At 33.8% G+C, this 22870-nt stretch overlaps 1 protein-coding gene across 1 annotated transcript in view; it reads right to left on the bottom strand.

Moving 5' to 3' along the window:
• CSMD3 (CUB and Sushi multiple domains 3) overlaps positions 1-22870 on the bottom strand; it is a 609188-nt gene that overhangs the window by 446310 nt on the left and 140008 nt on the right. The window contains 1 exon segment of the mRNA XM_030493685.1: positions 5421-5615. Within this exon segment, the coding sequence (XP_030349545.1) occupies positions 5421-5615 (195 nt within the window).

Here is a 22870-nt window from a genome sequence, read left to right as displayed (position 1 = left end):
AACTTACATTTGTAACAAAATAGAAGGCTAATGAACTTCACCACAGACCATTGTTCAAATTCTTGATCAGCCAATTTGGAAATGTAATGACATAAAATTTTATACTCTTAAACCTAAATCAGGTTGCTTAAAGTCCCATCCAACCTGACCTTGAACACTTTCAGGGACAGGGTATATATATTAGAAATGCTAATATTGTTGTTATTAGCACAGTAAAACTAGTATATTTTAGCGTGTTAGGAATATATGATAATACTAATACGATAAACATTTATATTGCTCTAACAATTTCCTGATACACAACACATCAATAATGACTTGGCTTCAAATAACTCAGAAAAGTTGCACCACTATTTTGAATAATAAGAAATCACAAGTTAAAATTCACATGGAGATTTCCTGTTCTTCAGGATTAGATATATTTGTTCACATAAGCAGACCGTGAATTTATGTGAAATGCTCCTGACCGTAAGAACCAGATACTATCCTGAGAATAACACCAATAAAATGAAAAAAGATAAGTATGGTAGGGTATACTAGAGAGATAACTTACATTATGGATTCACAAAGTTCTTCTATTGCAATAATTCAAAGCAACAAAAGGTAATGTAACTTCATTAAAAACAAGTCACTCAGGGTATTATTTTGCAGAGCTTCTGGGCCCTGCTTGAAAGCACATAGCACTCTACTTGAAAACACACATTTGTATCATACTACTATTTCAACAGTAGTAGTAGTCCTTTCTCGTCATTTCCATCCCTCACCTCCTCTCATCCTCCCCTCCCTCATCTTAATTAACTTCTCTAATTTTGGGGAAGCAATATTACCATTTGTAGACCATTTACATTTTTTTAATGTACTAGCCATAAGACCATGGGCTATTCTAAGGCAATGATTTAGAATGTCCCGAAAAAAGACCTGTGGAGCAATCTCTGAAAAACTGGTAGTTCATTAGTCATCTTCATGTCTTATACACAAATAAATCATTCTACAAGATATTTTTGTTGGTTTTCTTTTTATATTTCCTTAAATAATCCAACATGTTTTAAATCCAATCTCACATGGCTATACTGTGGCGTTTCCAAAAATAAGCAGTAACAACTGTTTGTCTGTAAGAACTGGTTTCAGATGAAAAAACTGCTCGTTCCCTGTGAGATGTACTGTATTTCTGCTTTTAAGTTAGCGCACTTTGTTTTCCTCTATGTATATTGTCAGTTCCACTAGCTAATGCACTGCATGGCATCAAGTGCTGTACTTTGACTTTATCTATCTCCTGCTTTTTTCTCCCCACAGCCTACAAAGCCCAGCTTATAACTGAGATACAAAGGCAGAGTCAGCTTATTTACTGCTTATATTACTGGATTATATTTGCCACACTTTCATAAAATCATTTACCAACCTGCAGCCAAATTTCTCTGTGAAATTCTTACATTGTTGTATGACTATTTCTTGGTAGTTATGTGAAGTTTAATTCCCCCCCCCCAAAAAAAATCTGTACTATTATAGGCTGTACATAAACAGATATACTCCTTCAAGAAAGTGTACTGGAGAGTCTGCAAGACTCTCAGGTACATTTTTATTTCATTTGAAAATACTCTTTGTTTTATCTGATCTAAAACTTAACTCATATAGTCGAAATATGTACAGTCATGTATCTACAGAGTCACAGAATTATACCAGTGACTTGCAATTAACAAATATTCTTCTCCAGTGGGTTCTACACACAGGAAATAGCACAATACTTCAATAGTGAGATGAATATTCTAATATTCAACTTTGATACCCACTAGATCACTTTTTAAAAATATGAGTTTATAAATATCTTACTCCAGTTTACTTGGAATAAATCCACTGAAGAAGAATAAATTAAGACTAACAGGTAGAAATAAGCATGGATTTATATGTACAGGGGAATTACAGAATTCCCAGACTTGGAGTTTAGTAACAACCTCTTTATCTTCTACCTGTCGTGGCAAAATATGGAAAAACAACTCAATATCCTCCCAGCTAAATAATTAAAAAAAGCAGAAATGCATTTTGTCCTTGTAAAAAGAGTATTTTGTAGCTATACGTACAGACAAGAGTGGCAACACTTTTAGAAATACAAATAAACATCCATTTTACCCTAGAATAGGAAAAGCTTTAAAAATAGAAAAGTTAGAATACTTCCTTGATTGTGCAAGTGTCTAATTATTATTACCTTTATAGAATGACAATATTATATGTAAGTGTAACCTTATTTATTAGCCTTAGTAAATTAGTCCTAGCTTGCTGCATTATGGAGAAACTGCAAGCTGCAGCTTTATCTCAGGAACAGGTGATATGATAGAGCTGCTGTCATATTCCACTGTTGAAAAAAACCTTATCAAAATTAATTTGCCAGGGAAGAAGACTTTATTTAAAAACTAGTCATGGGTTGTGCACAGTATAATTGACCACAACATAAAAAATCCAATTGAGTTTTATTTAAATTATTTTTGCATTTATAGTAAATCTAATGAAAATTACAGTATTTTAGTGGATGCCAGAATCTGCAAATGACAGGTGGAAAACTGTGCATTCAAATTATGTTCACTGAAAAACACTGAAATAAAGCAATTGTTAGGTATGTGCACTGATTTTGCAATACAATTTAAGTAAAGAAAAAGGAAGCCATTTGAGGAATAACTCTTTTCTTCATGAATAAAATTTGGCCCCAAAATGTGTAACTTTTAAAAAAATACAAACATCAGAGTTATGCACCAAATTTAAACCATAAATATGTAACAGGATCTCATCTAATGGCAATACTGGTGATCCCAATGAAATTACCCTGAGACATTAAATCTCTAAGAATTACATTGCTAAAACACAAGCATGACCTTCTCCTGATCTCTTCATTCACAGTGAATGCAACATAAAAGATATGATCTAAAAAAAACAAATTCATCCCCAAATTTACTTGTTCTGAATTACGAGAGGAAGAGAACAATGACACTTATACACAGACGATCTTAAGACATCTATGAGCTTAACTCTGCTGACATCTAAGCATGCTGTAAGTTCAGAGCTTTGTTTATTTCCCATAGGGAAAAATGAATGAACAAACAAACAAAAATAAAAACCCAATTAATATTGAATAAAGTATATTTTAGTGATATTCTTGAGGCTTTTTTCTAACAAATCAGACAATGACATTTCCTAGGTCATGGCATTGAAATATTCTATTTCCCCAATCCAACTAATTATATTAAAATGAACAACTAGTACATGCATGTCTGGAAGAGACCTGGCCATTTACCAAAAAACAGTAGTTAAGTTGTTTAGCATTGAGAAAAATGAATTCTTACACATTGTCCTGGTTTCATCTGGGATATAGTTAATTTTCTTCCTAGTAGCTGGTACAGTGCTGTGTTTTGGCTTTAGTCAGAGAATAATTTGAATAATACCAAAATTACACACTTGTTTGTCTCAGGATCTCTGGTTTAGATGTAATGACCATTGGTAAAGAACAGTAAGACATTTATCATAGCAACTCTTAAAAGATGAGTGTTTAATCGAAGAGAGTCTCCATGGCAAACAGAGAGAAAGGGATAAGTAGTTCATTAGTGGGTAATTACCTTTAGCAACCTTCTGCAGAATTCTGGTTTGGATAATTGCATTAGACGAAATTAGGACAAATTCATTAGAATGGAAACACATAGGGCTCTGTATTAAATGTAAAGTTAGATGTTTCTGATATCAAACATGGACTCATAGAAGGAACTACTGAAAATAATTAGGGGTTTTTTTATTGAACACAGACCAAAAATATCTGAACAGTAATTTGGTGCATTAAGCCTTAAGCCATTATGCCTGATGTTAAAACTTAAAACAAGAATCTGTCACATTCCTAGGTTACATTTTAGTAATTTGCAACCACTACTATTAAAATGTGCACCTTGCCTTTTGAAGTTTTTTTTATTTGTCAAACTTTTAACCCTTAGATTCTTCACATTCCTTTGAAATAAAAATAAAATCTATCCAAAGTTCTACTGAAAAAATGTGGTATTAAAAGAAAGCATGTGTAGCACTGTGACTATGATGGCTGACTGGCAAATGGAAGTATCAGGTTCAAGTCTCTCATCTTCCTCATTTAAAAGTATAAAATTTTATGTCATTACATTTCCAAATTGGCTGATCAAGAATTTGAACAACGGTCTACAATGAAGTCCATTAGCCTTCTACTTTGTTAAAAATGTAAGTTCTCTGCAAGTTAATATATTCTCATCAAATATCTTTTATGATCATCTCCACAAACAAAAGTTGGATGTATGCCTTGATAGTGTATCTTTAGTATTAACTAGCGTTTTTCTGGGAAGTAGGAGGGGAACATTCGGGACTTATAGCTTTACTAGAAAATAGTATTATTAGTAAGAACTCTGTATTTTCTTCAAGGTAATGGGTAGCCATACTAAGTAGCTCTAAACCAATAACAGGAAACAATAGAATGGTATTTCCAATTACATACATTTTCCACATCTAACTGCTTTTCTGTGACACTGGTTACTCAGGTTTTAACCTAACTGAATCTTGATTTATTTTTTGTTTTAATCAGAGATTTATCAGGATACTAATTTCCACTGGAATGTTTTCGTAGTCCTGCAAGACTGCATCAAATTTCTTGGGACAAATATAAATTTACATTCTACGAAGTTAACCTGTGAATCCAGAAAAGGATCTCAGGTTTGCCTGACATTAACAGTGCTTCACCAAAATACTATCTATCATCTTTATTGTACTTCGTATGTAATAGTGATAATTTCTTCATTTTATCAGCTTAGTTCCTTTCATTACTCTGCAAATGTTACAGTCTCAGAAAATAAAATTTACCCATTAAACAGGATTCCCTACTACTGCTATAATTCTAATGCAAGCAAAGTAAACAGACTCAACCTACAATATTTGTTAGAATACAACAGATATCCTATACAGAAATCTTAAGATATCAATTCTGACTGAGAATGAGAGGAAGCCCTCAAACTCAACTGTTTTGGTAGTTTCAGACTTTAGTTTGCTCAATATCCAAGTTAACACTTGACAAGAAGTCATGCATTAGAAAGTATTAATGGATCCAAAATTTCTATTCCAGTAGTTGTAAACATGTTGAACACAGGCACTTCTATTCTGCTTATTACTGTGTTTCTATTCTTATTTCATGACATATATTTTAAAATACATAAGAAATATAATAGGATATAGACTTAAAAATTCATAGATGCATATGCTGAGATATATGTGTGAGCAAGAGATAAAAATATTTTAAAAGCTTTTCTTTAATCACAGTCTAAAAGCTAATAATTAAAACAGAGTTGTACATAATAATAAATATAACATAAAAAGTTGTACATAATAATAAATATAATATAAATTCTGTAACACTAATGTAGCATTTCTCTTACCTCTACAGATAGGGACAGGGAAGTCCCACGATGCTGTATTCACAGAGTTAGCTATGCAAGTAAGCTGAGGATGGCCATCCAAAATATACCCAGTTACACAGGTGTATCGGATTTTGTCACCAACATCAAATCTTGTACCATACAAGATACCCTTTGGCGGAACTCCTGGATTCCCACAGGAACTACTCTGTAATTCTGGAGAAGACATATTTTTATTACTTATAATGTTTTTATAAATCAATACTACCTTTTTCTGAAGAATACAGAACACAAATTACGGCAAGTTTGGGCAGATAGTGTGCTTTCATGGATATTATACAACTTCTAACACTGAAAAGCCATTACTGACTTAGTCTATTAAGTATCTGCTTATGTACCCACACATCCAAGGTAGAATATTACATGAAATTGAGCATGAGGATTTCCTTAAGCTCCAGATATAGATATAGCCATATATTTTTCTTAATTGATAGCAAAGAACTCATTACATAGGAAAAGGAAACAAAGGAACTTGATAGATTTCTGACTGTTAAGTTATACAAATGCAAAACAACAAACGAAATCGTAAATACAGACATGAAGGAACATTACATTTTAATCAACCAAAATCTGGAAGAATAAACAAAAATATTCAAGACAGAACATTAGGAGAAAGTTTCAATAAACATAAGCCTGAGCATGATCAGGAAGTTGTTGAATGATCTAATACATTTTAGATAATAAGACAAAAGTGGTAAGATACTGTGGGCTACTGATTTCTGACAAACGTATTGGTTAACTTAATCATATAGAATAACGTAATAGACTTCTATTCTAATGCCAAGTTTTAAGCAATTTAGAATCCAAAATGAGTCATGGCTCTGCTGTTAGTTTGATCTTTGTGGACGTTAATCAGAGTTTAGTGTTACTAGTTGGTACTCACACTCCAACTGTGTACCCTTATTTATAATGTTTGAGCATTATAAATAGCTTTATTACAGCATTTCCCATCACTTACTGCTGAAGTCCTTTAGTTAATGGCCATAAAAAGATAGATTTTTTTGTACAAGTGTGACCAAAAGAGGTTTCATATCATCCTGAGCTCTTCAAAACTTGTGCCACGTATACTCACCAGCCTAATGTGAATAAGCAACAGACAAATCAGGTAAACCTGTATTTGGATTCATAACAAATTTCCCTAATCTACAAAGTAAGGAAAGAAGATGTAAGAACAGAAGGGTATCTACGTATTGTCTTAATTTCTATTCCTGAGTTCCATGTAACTAAATTATTCTTCTGTATCCCTGATGTGCTCATGGGTGTATGCACAGAGGAACACACACATATATAGGTATAAATATAGTATGGAAAAAATTATTCGAACTGTTACAGTAGGTTTCAAATAATAATTAAAAAGGTATGAATGGTTATCAAAACAAGTAGCATGGCTCATAAGATACACTACATTACTTCCATGCCAAGAACTAAAAAGAGCTAGGATGTAATATTAGATTATGTTATCTAAGTTGATTTATAAAATAAGGGTATTTGTTGTCAACAAGACTTAATTTAATAATAATTTTTCTGCTTAATGGTTTTGTTTGTTTAAAATTAAGGTAATTATTTCCATGACACACAATTTCTGATTTCTTTTTCTGTAACTCTCGTGTCACTAGAGTTCTGGTCAGACAAATTGTTATTTGAAGGTGACGCCCACTACATTTTAATTTTGTGCAATAAAACTGTAGGTCATCTTTTCTGCTTTACAATATTTAATAACAAGAATTTAGCAATGAAACCATTTGTGATAGTATTATCTATGAAGAAGAGCAGAAGGATTTTCTCTGCTATTAGTCTCTTCTCCCAAGTAACAAGTGATAGGACAAGAGGCAACAGCCTCAAGCTGTACCAGGGGAGGTTTAGATTGGATATTAGGAAAAATTTCTTCACAGAGAGGGTGATCAGGCACTGGAATGGGCTGCCCAGGGGAAGAGGTGGAATCACCATCCCTAGAAGCATTCAAAAACCGTGTAGATGAGGCCCTCAGTGATCTGGCAGTCCTGGGGTAATGGTTGGACTTGATGATCTTAAAGGTCTTTTCCAACCTAGTTGATTCTATGATTCTATGATTCGTGAAACAAAACTATGTAACAGTTATGAAAAGAAACCAGTATAATCATAAATATATGCTCTACATGTCTATAAATACATATGCTATACGTAAAATACATACTAACAATGTTCATCTCCAAGACTTGCTGTACCAATCATGTTCTGATGTGAATTTGTTAAATATGTAGATTAGTTGATGATGTTGTTGCTGATTCTTTCTCTTATATAATAAACTCTGTGAGTCTGGATTTGACTTTCATTGCCTTGCACAAGGATACAGAATAGAAGTAAAAAGATAGCCTGTCTCATCTTGGCCACTTCAAAGCTCACCGAAGTGGTTGATATTCTTACTACTGTTTTATCAAGCTAAGTGTTCTGCCCTCAAAACTCCCCTGTCCTCAAAAACCGCTTGCAAGCAGAAGGCACTGCTGTAGTTGACTCCTGCATATTTGTTCAAAGGGATTGTCTTAAATCCTTTAAAGGTTTTCAAGGCCACTCCAGTTATTATTTATCATCACAGCATGTCAAAGGAGAGGTAAGAATATCATCCTGTGGATTTTGGTTATCTTATGTATCACATTATATTAACTTGAAAACTGTGCCTGTACACACTGTGTTTATTTTCAGCTTCTCCAAGAAGAATAAATCTTTCAGAGGCCTGTATTTCTGAGTGCTTTGTAAAAAGGTCACGAAAATATTCCCTGTCCTTTGAAATGAAGAATATAAAGATTAGTGATGCTTTTAACAGTCACTGCCTAAAATTGCTTGCTTTACTCTTACTGCTGTCTCATCAGGAATTACCCACAGAAGGCAATATATTCTTCTGAAATTATATTTTAAAGCACTAATTAAAAATCACCCTCTTCTAAAATAAAACTCATTTTTCCAGTTGCAATACTATATGACTTGTCTACAAAGAATACTTGGCATTTTCCATTAACTTTTTAAAATTATGAAAGTGGCTAGTGAGTATATGTCTACTTCTAACCCTTCAAGTCATTTTGTTCCTGATTTTAGATAAGAAAGTAAAAAATAAATTGCACAATTTAAAATATATTAGTTTCTCCTGTTGAGTATTTTAATTTTGAACACATGCAAGTACATTATTTTGAAAGAGTGTGTGTAATTCACCAAGTAACTGCATTAGTCTTCTTTGATAGATAGTATCTATTTTCAAACTGAATGCGACACTGTGCTACACACTCCCTGCCATTTAAAGCTACTGATTGTTACCTTGAGATTGTCATCTGTCAGGGAATACAGGAATTGCTAAACTAGATGGTAATTTTTATTCTGCTCTCCACAGATTCTTGACTTCAGTGACATTCTGATATTCAGTAATGATACGAAGTGCGAAAAAGTATTTGCATTTAAATTTGCCACATTGTAATTTGGTTGAAATTCTCCTTGTTCATGTACTCTGAAAATAAGCATAATTGAATTTTTACACCATCCTACTTTTTTTTTACTTTTTTTTTTTTTAATTGTGTATTGTTGCTCTTCTTTTTCGAGCAAGCTGTCCCAATTGTTTCAATCTCTCTCCAAGTAGGAATTTTCTTTGTCCTAGATTTAATTGTCAGTTATCTCTGACATGAAATCATGTGCATTACTTGCTTGTGCAAAACCAAAATGCTTTTTAAAATAAACATTCCACCTGTAAGCGACTTGCATATGAACTCACATGATGATAAAACACTGAGATCAAAATACCCTTCAGTGCTTTTCAGTAACTTTCTATTTCATTAATTCTTAATATCAATGGAAATTCTTTTCAAAGACTGTGGGTAAAATATACCTCAGAGACTTCTGCTTAGCAGAAATAGACACTTCTTTAAAGAGTTGAATTATAAGAAATTCAGCCACTTATAAATACTAGTTAATAATCTATTCAAATTAAATCACATTAAATATTGATTCTTTGTGACAATGCTTTCAAAAACAAAGCTAGGACAAGTTGAGACTCTTTTTCTCAGCATTCATTCAAATCATAACCAGATATGGAAATTTCAAATTTACTTTCTTTTTATTCAGATTTTAAGTCAGGATTATTTTTTTTTTTTAATGATGTTCTTTATGAAAGCAAGAGTAGCATCTGTCCTCCCTAAACTGTTTCAGCATGATACTTACAATATGATGTCCAGAACAAGTATTTCCAAATGTTTCACTTAAAAAAAATAGTGTTTGCATTGCATTCAGCTCGGTAGAAAACACTTGTATATTCTCTGCTGAAGATTAATGTTCTTCGCACATTAAATCTGATTAGAAATTTAGGAACATACATAAAGAACTTGGTCTTTTTTAAATTATTGAACCATGTCTTTGTCACAGTTTCTGTTCACAGCTATTACAAAGCATTATGGTTCTATTTTTCCTAAAGTGAGAAAGTGTCAATATCAACTGCGTATCTTCATGAGTATTCACTCACTGAAAATCCTATTAAGTACCCCAACAGAGGCTAATGTTTGTTTTATTTTTTACTTTTGAAATTGAATACTCCTGGTATTCCTACACTGTCCGTTTGGATATTACCCTGTATTACTGCATGGCACTAGTCCTAGGCTGCTTGTTCACTCATGTCTAGTATGCCAAGCAGTAATTCTTCTGCCAGCCAAACCTGAGAATGGCCCAAGTAAAACTTTTAAACTTAAACAGGGGATGTTCAGGTTAGATGTAAGGAAGAAGTTCTTTACTGTGAGGGTGGTGAGGTACTGGAACAGGTTGTCCAAAGAAGTGGTAAATGCTCCATCCCTGGAAGTGTTCGAGGCCTTGGGCGACATAGTGTGTCCCTGCCCATGGCAGGGGGGTTGGAACTAGATGATCTTAAGGTCCTTTCCAACCCAAACCATTCTATGATTCTATGATTCTAAGTAATATGCCATTCTAGGGACAATTCCAGTCGTCTTTTGGTACAGGACTTGGTGTAACTGGTAATACTAGAACACAGCTGTACACAGATATCCCTTGGAAAAGCAGCGCATGTGTAGTTTTTCTTACTGACAAGCAAGAATGCTTTGGTATTGAAGACTCAAGACTGATTTCAGAAGTGCTGCAAGTAGTATGTGTGTAGATATAATGAGTACTATACATTTAAAGGGTCACAAATATTAGGGAAGCTGATACATTTGTAAGAGTATGAAGTGGCCTGAAATTCTCTTGCCCAAAAATTCACAAAAATCAGATCTTCTAAGGGTACAATTTAGATGCACATAGTTTTCCAAAGGTTTTAGAAACTAAAAAAGGAACTCTGATGCATAGTTTCTACCTCATAATATTCTGGGTTTTGTCTCAAAAACATGTATTTTGTTTACTTTCTTCTCTATTCTGTTCTTATTCACATTGCTCTGAATATATGAGTAAGCATGGCCTAGATTTAGATCTAAAAGAGACTAGAAGAATTAACTGATGAGTATAGAAAAAACATTATCTTCCTACACACATATTGAAATGTACATACCAATCCCACTTGAGTGTACAGAGTGAGAGAAACCACAAGAAAAAAAAATGAGTAGGCAATATCAGTGCAGTGAAGGAAAAGATAAAAAACTTAGTATCTAAATGGCAATTTAACTGCACAAATATGTATGCTTCAAAGAGCAAAGAAAGAAGCAATACAGGTTTATTAAGAGAGATCAAATGGGAAAAAAATCCACTCCCCAAAAAATCTAGGTCTCTCTTTTGCAGTAAATGAACAATAAAAGGGGTTATTCCTTGATTCTAACAGATCTCTCATCTCAAGATACAAATGCAGAATGAACAGTCACTATTCTGAAATTCACATTTCTAGGTAGGCAAGAGGAAGTGTGAGAAAGATTTTTAGGGGGTTTTCCCCTAAAGGAAAACAAGGTAAAACATGTTTTTTCTTCTCTTGTTCCTAATTGCTCTTTCTTGATAGAAAAATATCTTTGTAATAGTAACCTCACTGAGGGTCTCTACTGTTGACTAAAGATAATACAGCTAATTACACTGCATAGTTTCTTACCTATCTTTTAAAGAATTACATAAATTTGCTCTTTTTCTTCCCCTTGAAATGAATTTAATGCCAAAAAATGACAGAGGAACTTGATTACCTGGTGTAAAGCAACTGTTCAGTACAAGGGTGTCTTTTAAAACTGTGTCCTGAGGGAACTTTTAGAGCAGACTTTTACACTGCGTTTGATTTTGGTTCTAAGTATATCGAAACAATCACTGCATTTGCCTTCTTTGCAAGTAACACAAGAATATTACTATTTATAGCTTTGAAGTCACATGTTATTTTTATTAGGAACAAACTATTTCAGCATTATTAGAACTGCGTTAATAGAATTCTTCTACAGGCAAGGGAACAATAACAGTAGGAAGTAAAGCAAAAAAACCCTCCAGGATATGTGAAGGAGACTAGTGATAAATGTAGTTGTGTAGTAACATTGATACAGTGAGCATGACAAATGTAATACAAGAAATGGTCTAGGGTTTGCCATACATTCCCTTCGCATGAAATACACTATTCAGAATGCCTGTTTAAATCAGCCAAAGACACAGACCGGTACTAGAGAGCTGAAAGACCACGCAAAATAAAATGGTAGTCTCTAATTTTACCAGATGACAGCATAATCCAGCACCAAGTGAAATGAACAAAAAGATGACTATAAGCTTCAGTAGAAGTGGTTAAATCTGACATTTCGCCATTAGACATACTTCTAAAATGTTACCTAAAGGGAATGACAAACAGGTAAAGAGCGAATAGTTAGCTAGGACAGCTCTATAGTTAACAGCACCAGCCACCCTTTACAAATTCCACTTGACTTTGACTAAAGCTTTATCTGCAGTAAATTGTTGTACAGCTGCTGAGGGCACCAGTTAAACTGTGAGTATGGCTGGGAAGTAAAGTCATGTAGTGCATGGACTGAGAAAAAGCCCTGGAGACTATCTGTAGTTTTGGAATGGGCGTAGAATTGAAAGTGTCACAGAGATTGCTCCATCCACACTGTGTTCTTCATGTGTTCAATGCTATGAGTATAGTTCAGAGCCTGAGGTACTGTATCTGCCACATGTGGTAATTCTTTAGCTTCCCAGGTGAAGCCTAGACAGATGAACCCTGCTTGCCATGTAATGGCTGTGTAGATATATCCATATATGAGTCATAACAGGATTCTTCCAGTGATTTTGAGCAGGTTTTTTGGCATAGCTGTACTCTGTAGGCAGCTTGGAAGAGGCTGTTGTAATTACAGAGCAAGGATAATTTCAGAGCCCAGGACAATCTAAAATAAAAAATAATCCTAAAACCTGTACCATATCACTATTCCTTCTGCAATACGTGTTTCTTACTATGCCTTTAAAAGTTATGCAAAATAATTTCATCTTCAATTTTTGAATTGTTATGGCAAGAATATTACATCATATATATATATTTATCATAGTATTACTTGTTTTCATTCCACTGCTGCCTCAATGCTTCATCTTATTTTGCCTTATGCTAGGTACTTTATAAGTGTTGCATTATTCCTCATTGCCTGTCCTTACCTGGAAGATTTACAGTAACCAAAGATATAAAAAGCTAATTGAATTTAGGAAAAGGCAGTCTGCCCTCCAAAGGAGGATGTCATAGCATAAAGGAGCATGTCATAGCACAAAAAATCTATATGATATCTGTGATATCATATAGACGGTGTCTCCACACAAATTTCAGGGACAAGAACGGCTGTATGTCAAAAAAAAAAAGTTATTAATTTTATGTATTTGATGTACTGTCATATCTAGATTCCTACTGAAATTAGGGTTCCATTTTGCAAGGTGTTAATACAAATATTAGGAAGACATATAGTTTTTATATTCAAGATGACAGGAATACTGAAAGCAGAGAACAGAATGAGATAAAACACATTTTGTGGAAAACTACTGGGACTTCTCAAGGGGACTTAAGAAGAAATATGAGAGTTGACACTTGAGCACTGATAGGAATTGCTAATTAGTGAATTGACTCTTAAAGTGTTATAAAGGCTAATCTGAAGGATTTATGGATTAAATGATTATAAACTAGAAATTGGCAAATCTTAAAAAGAAAGTATGCAACATCTTTTCCAGTTTCCTGTTAGCAAAGGTTATCTGAACTGACCAGTATATAGTCTGAGGATACACACATGTGCATGGGTAATCAACCTCATGTCTGACTTATTGGACAAGGTTTCCCTGCCACTGGCCTTCTACACAAACTGTGGCATTCCATTAGAGACAGAAGATTTCTGCTATGTTGAACTTTTCAACTTTTTTTTTTAAGAGAAATATTATTTCTGCTACAGTAGGTCACTCGGGGTTTAATACTGGAATTGGAAGTATAAAATGTGGATATGGCACACATCATGGATTTATCATTAGATAGTGGCATAAAAGGGTACAAAGGAAATGAGCTTTCATTTCATGAAAGGGACTAGACACTTACAACTGGGCACTAGGTGGCACCTGAAACATTCAGAGACATTGTATGACCTGGCAGAGTAACATTTCCTTCCATATATATCAGTGGTAACATAAAATTATGTTTGTTATGTGTATATATATATATTACATTTGCTTGGTATATGTATGTGTTGACATATATATATGCTTATATATAGAATTACTATTAGGAGACATTACAGTGCCCTGGTAAAAGTACAAATATTTGAAGCAATTGCATCCCTTAATTAACTACCTGCTTCTTTTTCTCAACGGACATGCTGTCTCTTACAGTGAAGTTTCAGTCTGGTTTCCACCATTATTGCTGGTATGAACAATTCCTTAACGACACAGTTTACAAAAAACATGTATACAAAGTTCAAGTTATATCCCTATACTTATTTTCTAAATGTTTAGCCATTTTGACAACAGAAATGTGGGCCTTAATTCTTTAATTTAGTTTAGAAAGTTTTATGGTTTAGAATTTTCTTTTGGAAGGTGGAATCATTATTCCTTCCAAAATCTGTATCACAGTTGTTTTTGCAGTATACCATTTCTTAATACAATTAATGTCCTTACTGTATTTGATGGCAAAGAGTCATAATCAGCCTTCCACGATGTCATGAAGACATTATCAAAGTCTTCAGAGGTCTTTTCTTTTTTATATTTCACAGGGAATCTCAACTGGCAGGTTGAAACTACTGCTCAATCAGTAGGATATATAGTGGTTAGGCAGTTCCTTTGTTTTGTTATGACTAGATTGCTGTAATTACTTTTCTGAATGTTCTTATCATATCCTTTCAATAAAATAACTTCTTTAGAAAACATACACTCTTTACCCTTTAATGTGTCTCAAGGTCCCAGCACACCAGGTGAAATTTAAGATCCTTAACCCAAGCTTCCTTTTAAAGTATTTGCATGAATGCTTCACAAAGCACCAGGACATCTTTCCAACTTTGTATGGATATGATAGAGCTTATGCATCTGAGAAATGCACAAGCCATCTTTTATCATATTGCATAGCTGTCATTCATATGTATTTCTACTCTCAAGACTGCAAATCTGTGGTAATGCATAAATAAATCTGAAGTAAAAATATTATGTTCTTAAGTACAACATGACGTACTGTGAATCAAAATATTTTATCAAAATGCTGAAATAAAATCTCCATTCCATATCAGGATGGAAGTGTAACCCCTTCTCTTTAAATCAAACTATACTCAAACATCCTGCATTCAGAATACAGGTAAAACTTTTAATTTGCTCATTTTTCTCAGTATTTATGATAGGACTCAGAAATACATCAAAAATACAAATCTTGCATAATAAAGTGCTATTCTCGGAGTTCTTTTCCTAACTACAATCATACTTTAAGGTCTGAAACAAACGGCTTACTAATAAAGTCATTTTTATTAAAAAAGGTCTCTTTGGTTAATGTTCATCTCGGGTACAATATGAATTTTTCACTAAAAATGTACAGACATGAGAACATTTAAAAGTACTGGGTCAAGGATATATGCACAATTCTGCTTTTAATGATGCTTACCCTGATAATTTCCCAGTGCTGAATTGCATTATGGCCTAATGCCTCTACTGCATAAGGTGAAGTAATACAACATTACTGATCGTGTCCAAATTTCTTACATGATGATTCATTAACCACGAAAGACAGTGATCAAATTAATGGATAATAATGTGAAGAAATAAACATCTGCGACAGGCTATTCATCAAGAGTAAGCACAAAACATTTGAATAACATACTATGTAAAACTTTGTTTTATAACTCAGTGCTGAGCTGTGCACCCACAATATTGTACCTTCCAAAACAATCAGCTTTCCAAATGGGAGGAAAAGCACATTCTACTCCAAATACAAAAGTATTAGGTCTGGTTTTCCCTTCTACTCCATCTTTCCTTTACACTTTAAGCAAGAATTTGCAGACGCCCTTTCCTTGGGAAGCAGTTATCTGTGATTGCTATTTTATTTCAGCATTATGCTATCATTTTTCTTTTGCAAGAATTAAAATTAGTGTTGGTATTCAGCATTCTATTACCACCTTCATTGCATGGGCTTGTGCATTTCCTAGAGAACACCTCTCCAGCTTCAAAATTTTTGTGCTTTGCCTTACGCTGGAGGCAAGTTCCCTGGCACATTTGAGAAAACATTTTCAGAACTCTTAAGCACATAAGAACGAAAATAGTGTATTTTCTGATGAAACATATGATTTCCTTATGCAGGAATGATGTAAAATGTCTGAAAAGCACAAATACGGGCTGGGCAGAGACTGAATTGAGAGAGTCCTGAGGAGAAAGATTTGGGAGTGTTGGTTGATGAGATCCAGCAATGTATGCTTGCATCCCAAAAAGCCAACCACAGCCTGGGCTGCATCAAAAGGAGTGTGGCCAGCAGATCAAAGGGGGTAATTCTGCCCCTCTACTCTGCTTTCATGAGACCCCACATGGAGTACTGTCTTCAGCTCTGGTGCCCCCAACATAAGAATGACACAGACCTGTTGGAGCACATCTAGAGGAGGGCCATGAAGATGATCAGAGGACTGGAAAAGAGATGACTGCGAGGAGACATTGTAGCACCTTCCAGTACCTAAGTGAGGACCTACAAGAAAGCTTTTTACAAGAAAGCTTTATACAAGCTTTTTAAAAGAAAGCTTTCTACTTGAAGCTTTTTAAAAGAAAGCTTTATGCATGAAGGTTTTTAAAAGAAACCTTTTTTACAAGGGCTTATAGGGATAGGATAAGGGGTAATGGCTTTAGATTAGATATAAGGAAGAAACTCATTACTATAAGCGTGGTGAGACACTAGAACAGGTTGCCCAGAGAAGCTGTAGATGTCCCACCCCTGGCAATGTTCAAGGCCGGGTTAGAGGGGGCTCTTTAAGGTCCCTTCCAACTCATAGCATTCTATGATGCTATAGAAAAGAAAGAGCTTTCAAGCTGAATATTCACCAGCATAGAGGGAATTGCTTTATATAAGCTATCCTTTGAGGAGCTTGGTGAAAAGTGCTTAATTATAATTTTTTATTCTTTCTAGTAGTGGAAAAGTAAGTAATATAGTAATGCACATGATTCAATACACTACTGCGTCTGGGCTGTGGACCCTTATGGGCACCTTTCCCCAGAGGTTTTAAAATCAGAAAGGGCTATTTGTAATTTCTAGTCTGAGTCCTGCAGAAGCAGAGATCAGACAGTTTCCTTTGTTATTGCTGTATCAAAATAATTGTGTTTCAAGACATAAACAGTAAAAAGGCATTTAATCTCACAGATGCAGCGACAGAGAGCATCTGCAAAGTAATTCTTGTGATACAGGCATATTAACTTTCTTCCTTCAAGTCTCCTTTTGTCCCCATCCATTCAGGTTATCTGCTGTGGGTCATTCCTCTTGACTAACGGTATTGGAATGATTTGAAATGGTCATAATTTGAGGGGAAAGAAAGTTTTTTCATTAACGTAACTCAAGATTTGAATTAACTTCTCATTAAACATCTGTGTAGGTCACTTTTCTCTCGCTATCTCTACATGACAGGTTAATATTGATACAGCCATGCCAGTCATGTCTCTGAACTTACTCATATTTCTAAATTGAGAAACTACTTGAACAACACCCTTTCAGCTTCTACTTTTAAATACTTTCAATATTCTCTACTTTTATTGAGAAAAAGAAAAATGTTCTAGAAGCTTAATAGCCTGCTGCAGTCCTGCAGAAATCAGTTTGACAGAGCATATGAAGCATTCTTTGTGGTGCTAACTCACTGAAAGATCATATATCTTAGAAAGATCTTTGCAAAACTTCTTTAAAGAGTGACAGATTGGTATGTTAGAAGAGTTAAACAGCGTCAAAGAAATATATGTTCTACAAGTAGGCTGTTAACACAGTGTGAAATGGTAAAGAGTACGCAGAAATGTATCCTCAGGTCTAGATGTGACATGTTCAATCATGTGATACAGAATTTGACTTTAATGTATAAAATGCATAGAAAAAAATAAAGATGTCACTTTATGGACAAAAAAGAGTATTTTCAGCATTAATTTTCCCTTTTTGGTGGAAAGAGGCTAATGAACTGATGACCATTTCAGTTTGATTTCCACTCTTTCTTCCCCTGCAAAATAGAGATGAACAATAAAAATAAGGACAAAGATCTTTTTTTAATTTCTTTCTCAACAAGTTTAGAAAGATATGTTTTAATTCAGGGAAAAAGTCTATTTTCATGAGACATGTTTGTAAAAATTGGAGCACTTCTGCAATTAAGGTTGTCTCATTTATCAGATATTTACTGTATTAATGTGTTGGCTAAACGTAAATAGAAGGCTGTAAGGGAAAAAAAAGATGGAGTCAGGGGCAAGGAAATTTATGCATCTGCAGATTTCTCAGGTTTGGTCTCAGCACCTGCATGCAGGTGGGATAATTCAGGCAGTGAATTTATTGGATGGCTCAGCAAACTAATATATATTACTATATGAGCCTCTGGAAATCCTGAAAACCTTTTTGTCTTTATCAATTATACCTGACCAAATATTTACTAACAGACATATGACACTACCTAGACAAAACTATAGTGTTGATGTGATTTCTGTAATGTCTACCTTGTTTCAAGGTAGACAAAAAAATCAAGCAAGTCTTCATTATGATGTATTTTCTTTCCTCTACATATTTGTTATATTAAGAAAAACTAAAATTGAGTTATTAACTCCTAGTTATATTAGCGTGTTTGTATAAGCCGAAACTTTTCAGTATACCTTTACGTCTCTCTCTTTCTGCAGTAGTTTATTCCATTTTAAATCTATCACTTATTTAAGTCCTGCAATGCTCTGCCTTCTCTTACATCAGCAACCTTTGCACAAATACACTGAGAATATGCTGGGACATAAGACACAAATGTATAAACTCTTAACTGGAATCGGCATATGTATTTCTACTTTCCTATGTTATTTTTACAAAAGGATTTAAATGTAAAGTCTACCGTTACAACAGAGTTGACTATTGTAAAAATGTAACAAAACCTAATTAAACAGATCTACAAACTGGAGCTAAACTGGACGTTAGCACACCAAATTTATACTGTGATCCCCCTAATTCACAGTTTTTGAAAGCATTTTTCAATACAACTGAGAAAGCTTCAGGGCTCACTGCTGAACATTAGTTCTGTAACATTATCAAAAATTAGCTTGAGAGTAGGGAATAAAAATCCTTACTTGTTTACAATTTTTTATTTGCTTTGTGAAACAAATGATATTTTGAAACACATAATGATTTACTAAAATCAGGAGTTACTTCTTTCCTTAGCAGCTGTTTTGTGAAGGACAATATTACTGATATTGATACATTGCTGATATAAGTAAAGCTTTCTCCTCCAATATTACAATTTATGGGATTACTTAAATTGAGTTATTTAGTTGTTATTTAGTTGTATTCGAGCAAAACTTCCAACTATGTGAATAGATACTCAAGCTCCAGATGACTAACTTCAAGTTCTTGGTCATAGAGATTATTATGACCAAATAAAGAAATAAAACATTATTATTTCCTTTTTTTTTTTTTTTAACAGAGATTGTATTTGATTTTTTTTTTTTTTTTAGTTAAAGAGAAAATCTCAGATGTAGTTTATTTTCTGGTAATAGACAAGTCAAATCTACTTTTGTTTATGCAAAGCCAAACTTTGGTCTAATCACTTGTCTTGGAAAAGTATATTAAGTTCTCTGCACTGCTTTCTACTTCAGTCTTTAGTGAAATCAGTCTGTGATGGTGGTAAAAATGGAAAACAATCCACGGAACTCTTCAAGAATCAACTGCATCATCAGCTACATGAAATTCTGCTTGCTCTTCAGAAGTCGGTGCTGTTTTCAGCACTACGGTCATCTGGCTCATCACCAAAACTCAAATTCCAAGTGTCCAGAATCAGCAGTGTCCAGAAATGCCAGTTATTGTTTATAACTACAGCTAGTTTCAATCTGTACATGTCAGAGTGTCCAATGACACTGAAGTGGTCTTATTCACCCCATAAATGGGTAAGTTTTTAACACAGGGTTAGAAATGGTTGTCAAGGCAACCTCAAATACACAGCAATCCACATATCAAGTTCAAGAAATCAAACTACATCAATTCCTAGTAAAATAGATTCCTAAATGCCACTTACACTTGATTGATTATGGCTTCATTCTATAAATTTTAGTCCTGGCTAATACTGGATCCATTTGAAAGACTTGTTGATAATTACATCATTTTCTCTTGAAAATGTAATTATTATCCTCTCTGTATTTCTACAACTTAAAATTCTTTAATTCACGGAATACCGATTGCTTCCAGTTTAAGAAAGAATGTTTTCATTTAAACACTTTCCTATCCTTAACAATTGGAATATATATACAAAGTATGTGGAGTACATATCAGACATGTTTCACAACACAAGCTTTCCTTTTGAATATTAACCACTTAGAACTTTTTTCCAACAAGATATCACCTGTAAAAAGAACAACAAAAAAAAAAACTAATTTATGAAACAAATCCATATATCCCTGTGGTCATATCCGCTCTTTCTTGTATTCTTTTGGTTATCTATTTTCTGCTGTGAAAACCGCACTAGCTTCAGGTCATTGTAGATGATTTTGAATCACATGAGTCAATAGTTTCCAAGATACACTGTGACGGATGGTGACACAATTACTGGCATGTCTGGAGTGCTCATATACTGGATTTTTTCTAAAAGACCTTTAGTATCTTAATGACTGGTTAAGATCTGTAGTGTTCATTGGACAATAAGCAGATGACAGGCATGACCCACTTGCCTTTGAAACTGTGGCAGATATTTTACTATCTAATGATTTTATAGTTGGTAACCAAAATTATTGAAGGAAAAGTAGAATTCTATTCAGTCACAAATTTTATACATTAGGTATGAATTTCATAATTTTCAAGAAAAAAATAGAATTATGAAAGGAGAAATTATTTTTTAAGTTACATGAAGCACAAAGAAGGGATTGGCAGGGAAAAATATAAATTTTCAAGAAAATCCACTAAAAGAACCTTATTATTCCAGTCCTTCTCATTTTACCAGTCATCTTCCCGCTTCCGTAAGAGACAAGAATGAGTTTCTGAAACTGCATCCTCCTTTACTCCAGAAGTACTACCTCACAGTCAGAACACATATAGTCCTTGCACTGTGTCACGGCCATGCTGGAAAAATGTGTCCCTCATTTGGTGTTAGCAGCAGAATCCTGGTCCAGCAGGGACCAGAGGAGAGACAGATGCCCTCATCTCAGTTCAAGGATTTGGTCTAACTCAGCTTGGGGAAGCAGTGAGAAGCCTTTATCATAAAATCACAGAAGTTTCACTGCAGTAGTTTGAACACGATACTGTCCTTGTCTATTAACAGTAGACCTCCTGGAGGTGCTATGGGCCTTTTCATAACCACAGTCTCAGAGTTTAAAGCATTTCCGTTTCCTAGACAGTCTCACTGAGCCTGAGCTATCTACAGTTTTTCAGTATGATAGCCATAGTTAGACAAGGTAACAAAAGGCATAAACATTACCATGCCAAATTTTCAAGATGATCTCTGAAAATGTATGAAGTTTCTAAACCACTTCAAAGCTTTCAGCAGGAAAAAAACTTCCTTATAAAAAATGAAAAAAAAATTGAAAAACGAAAAATGGAAAACATTCAGTATAAACATAATATTTAACATTATAAACAACAGAAAATATTGGGCATCTTTATTAAATAAATCTAAATAATGCTAAGTAATCCCTTGTGCTATATTGTGAAGGAAAGCTATTCCACAAGTTAAATATTAAGTACAAACAATACAAATAACCTGAACAAAGTTTTTTTTTAAAGTCACCTGCAAAGATAGTTCTGAAAAAGTAATTAATAAAATGAAAAGTTGTGATGTAATCATGGCACATGATGGCAGACAGATTCAATTAATTGTTTGAATATATAATGTGCATGAAATGTATTCAGATAAGGGTCTGTATTTTTAATTAACTTTATCAATATATGCTTCATGCACTGATATACAATTTTCTCAAACTTTTTCATTACATAAAATACTTCTCTATGACTTTGCCGATTTCTTACAGAGATTACTATTTTGATTAAAATCTAACTATTTTGAGTTGATTTTTCATTTGAAGAATGTTTACCTACTGAAATTAATTAGCTTTTAGTTCGTTAAAGGTGCTTTGGTATTTGTATTGATAATTACATCTTCCTTGAATTCAGAGTTACTTTTTACTCAATTCAGAGTTTACATGAGGTTTACCCTCACTCTGCATTTTAGCTTTCAATAGTCCTGCTTTTAAAAACATTTATTTTGGTCAAAATTTATTGCTTTGTCATTCTGTAAATATCATTTAATTATTCTTTTGAAAACACTTTATACTGCATGATGCACTACTTATATATTGTTTTAGATTAATTAATTGACTAAATGGATTTTCATAAAGATGATATATCCCATTTTTTCCAGACTTGTCTGTTTCCAAAATGGTTTAACTCAGGGTAATGTCCTGATGTCACTGATAAAACATAGCAAAGTAAGTACACCATCAGGGCAGTGTATCTTGGGTTAGGAAATAATATCTTTTATTTCAAAATAGGTTGGCAGAATGAATCACTCATACTGTAATTGGCCAGGATATTGGATTTAATATTGGTATTGGCATGAAGGTGGTGTGAAATTTTTAATGGTTTCCTTGGAATCTGTTTTCTACTCCTATTTTCCTTATAAAAGGTTGTCATTGATAGATTACAAAAATAATTCAGCAATCCCATAATTTTGTGCTATCGCTAAGGGAAAATTACTACAAAGGAGAATTATTGCAAATGCATCTTCCAGCAGGAATCTGGGACACTAAAGAGATTTTGCACACAAATTGAGACATACAAAGACTTGATGGTAGCTCTCATTATCATCTGGCCACTTTATTCACTGCAA

Source organism: Strigops habroptila, chromosome 1, assembly GCF_004027225.2.
Source record: "Strigops habroptila isolate Jane chromosome 1, bStrHab1.2.pri, whole genome shotgun sequence".
Classification (NCBI taxonomy): Eukaryota; Metazoa; Chordata; class Aves; order Psittaciformes; family Psittacidae; genus Strigops; species Strigops habroptila.
The sequence above is the reverse complement of the archived record's forward strand: the minus strand, read 5'-3'. Positions and strand labels throughout refer to the sequence as shown.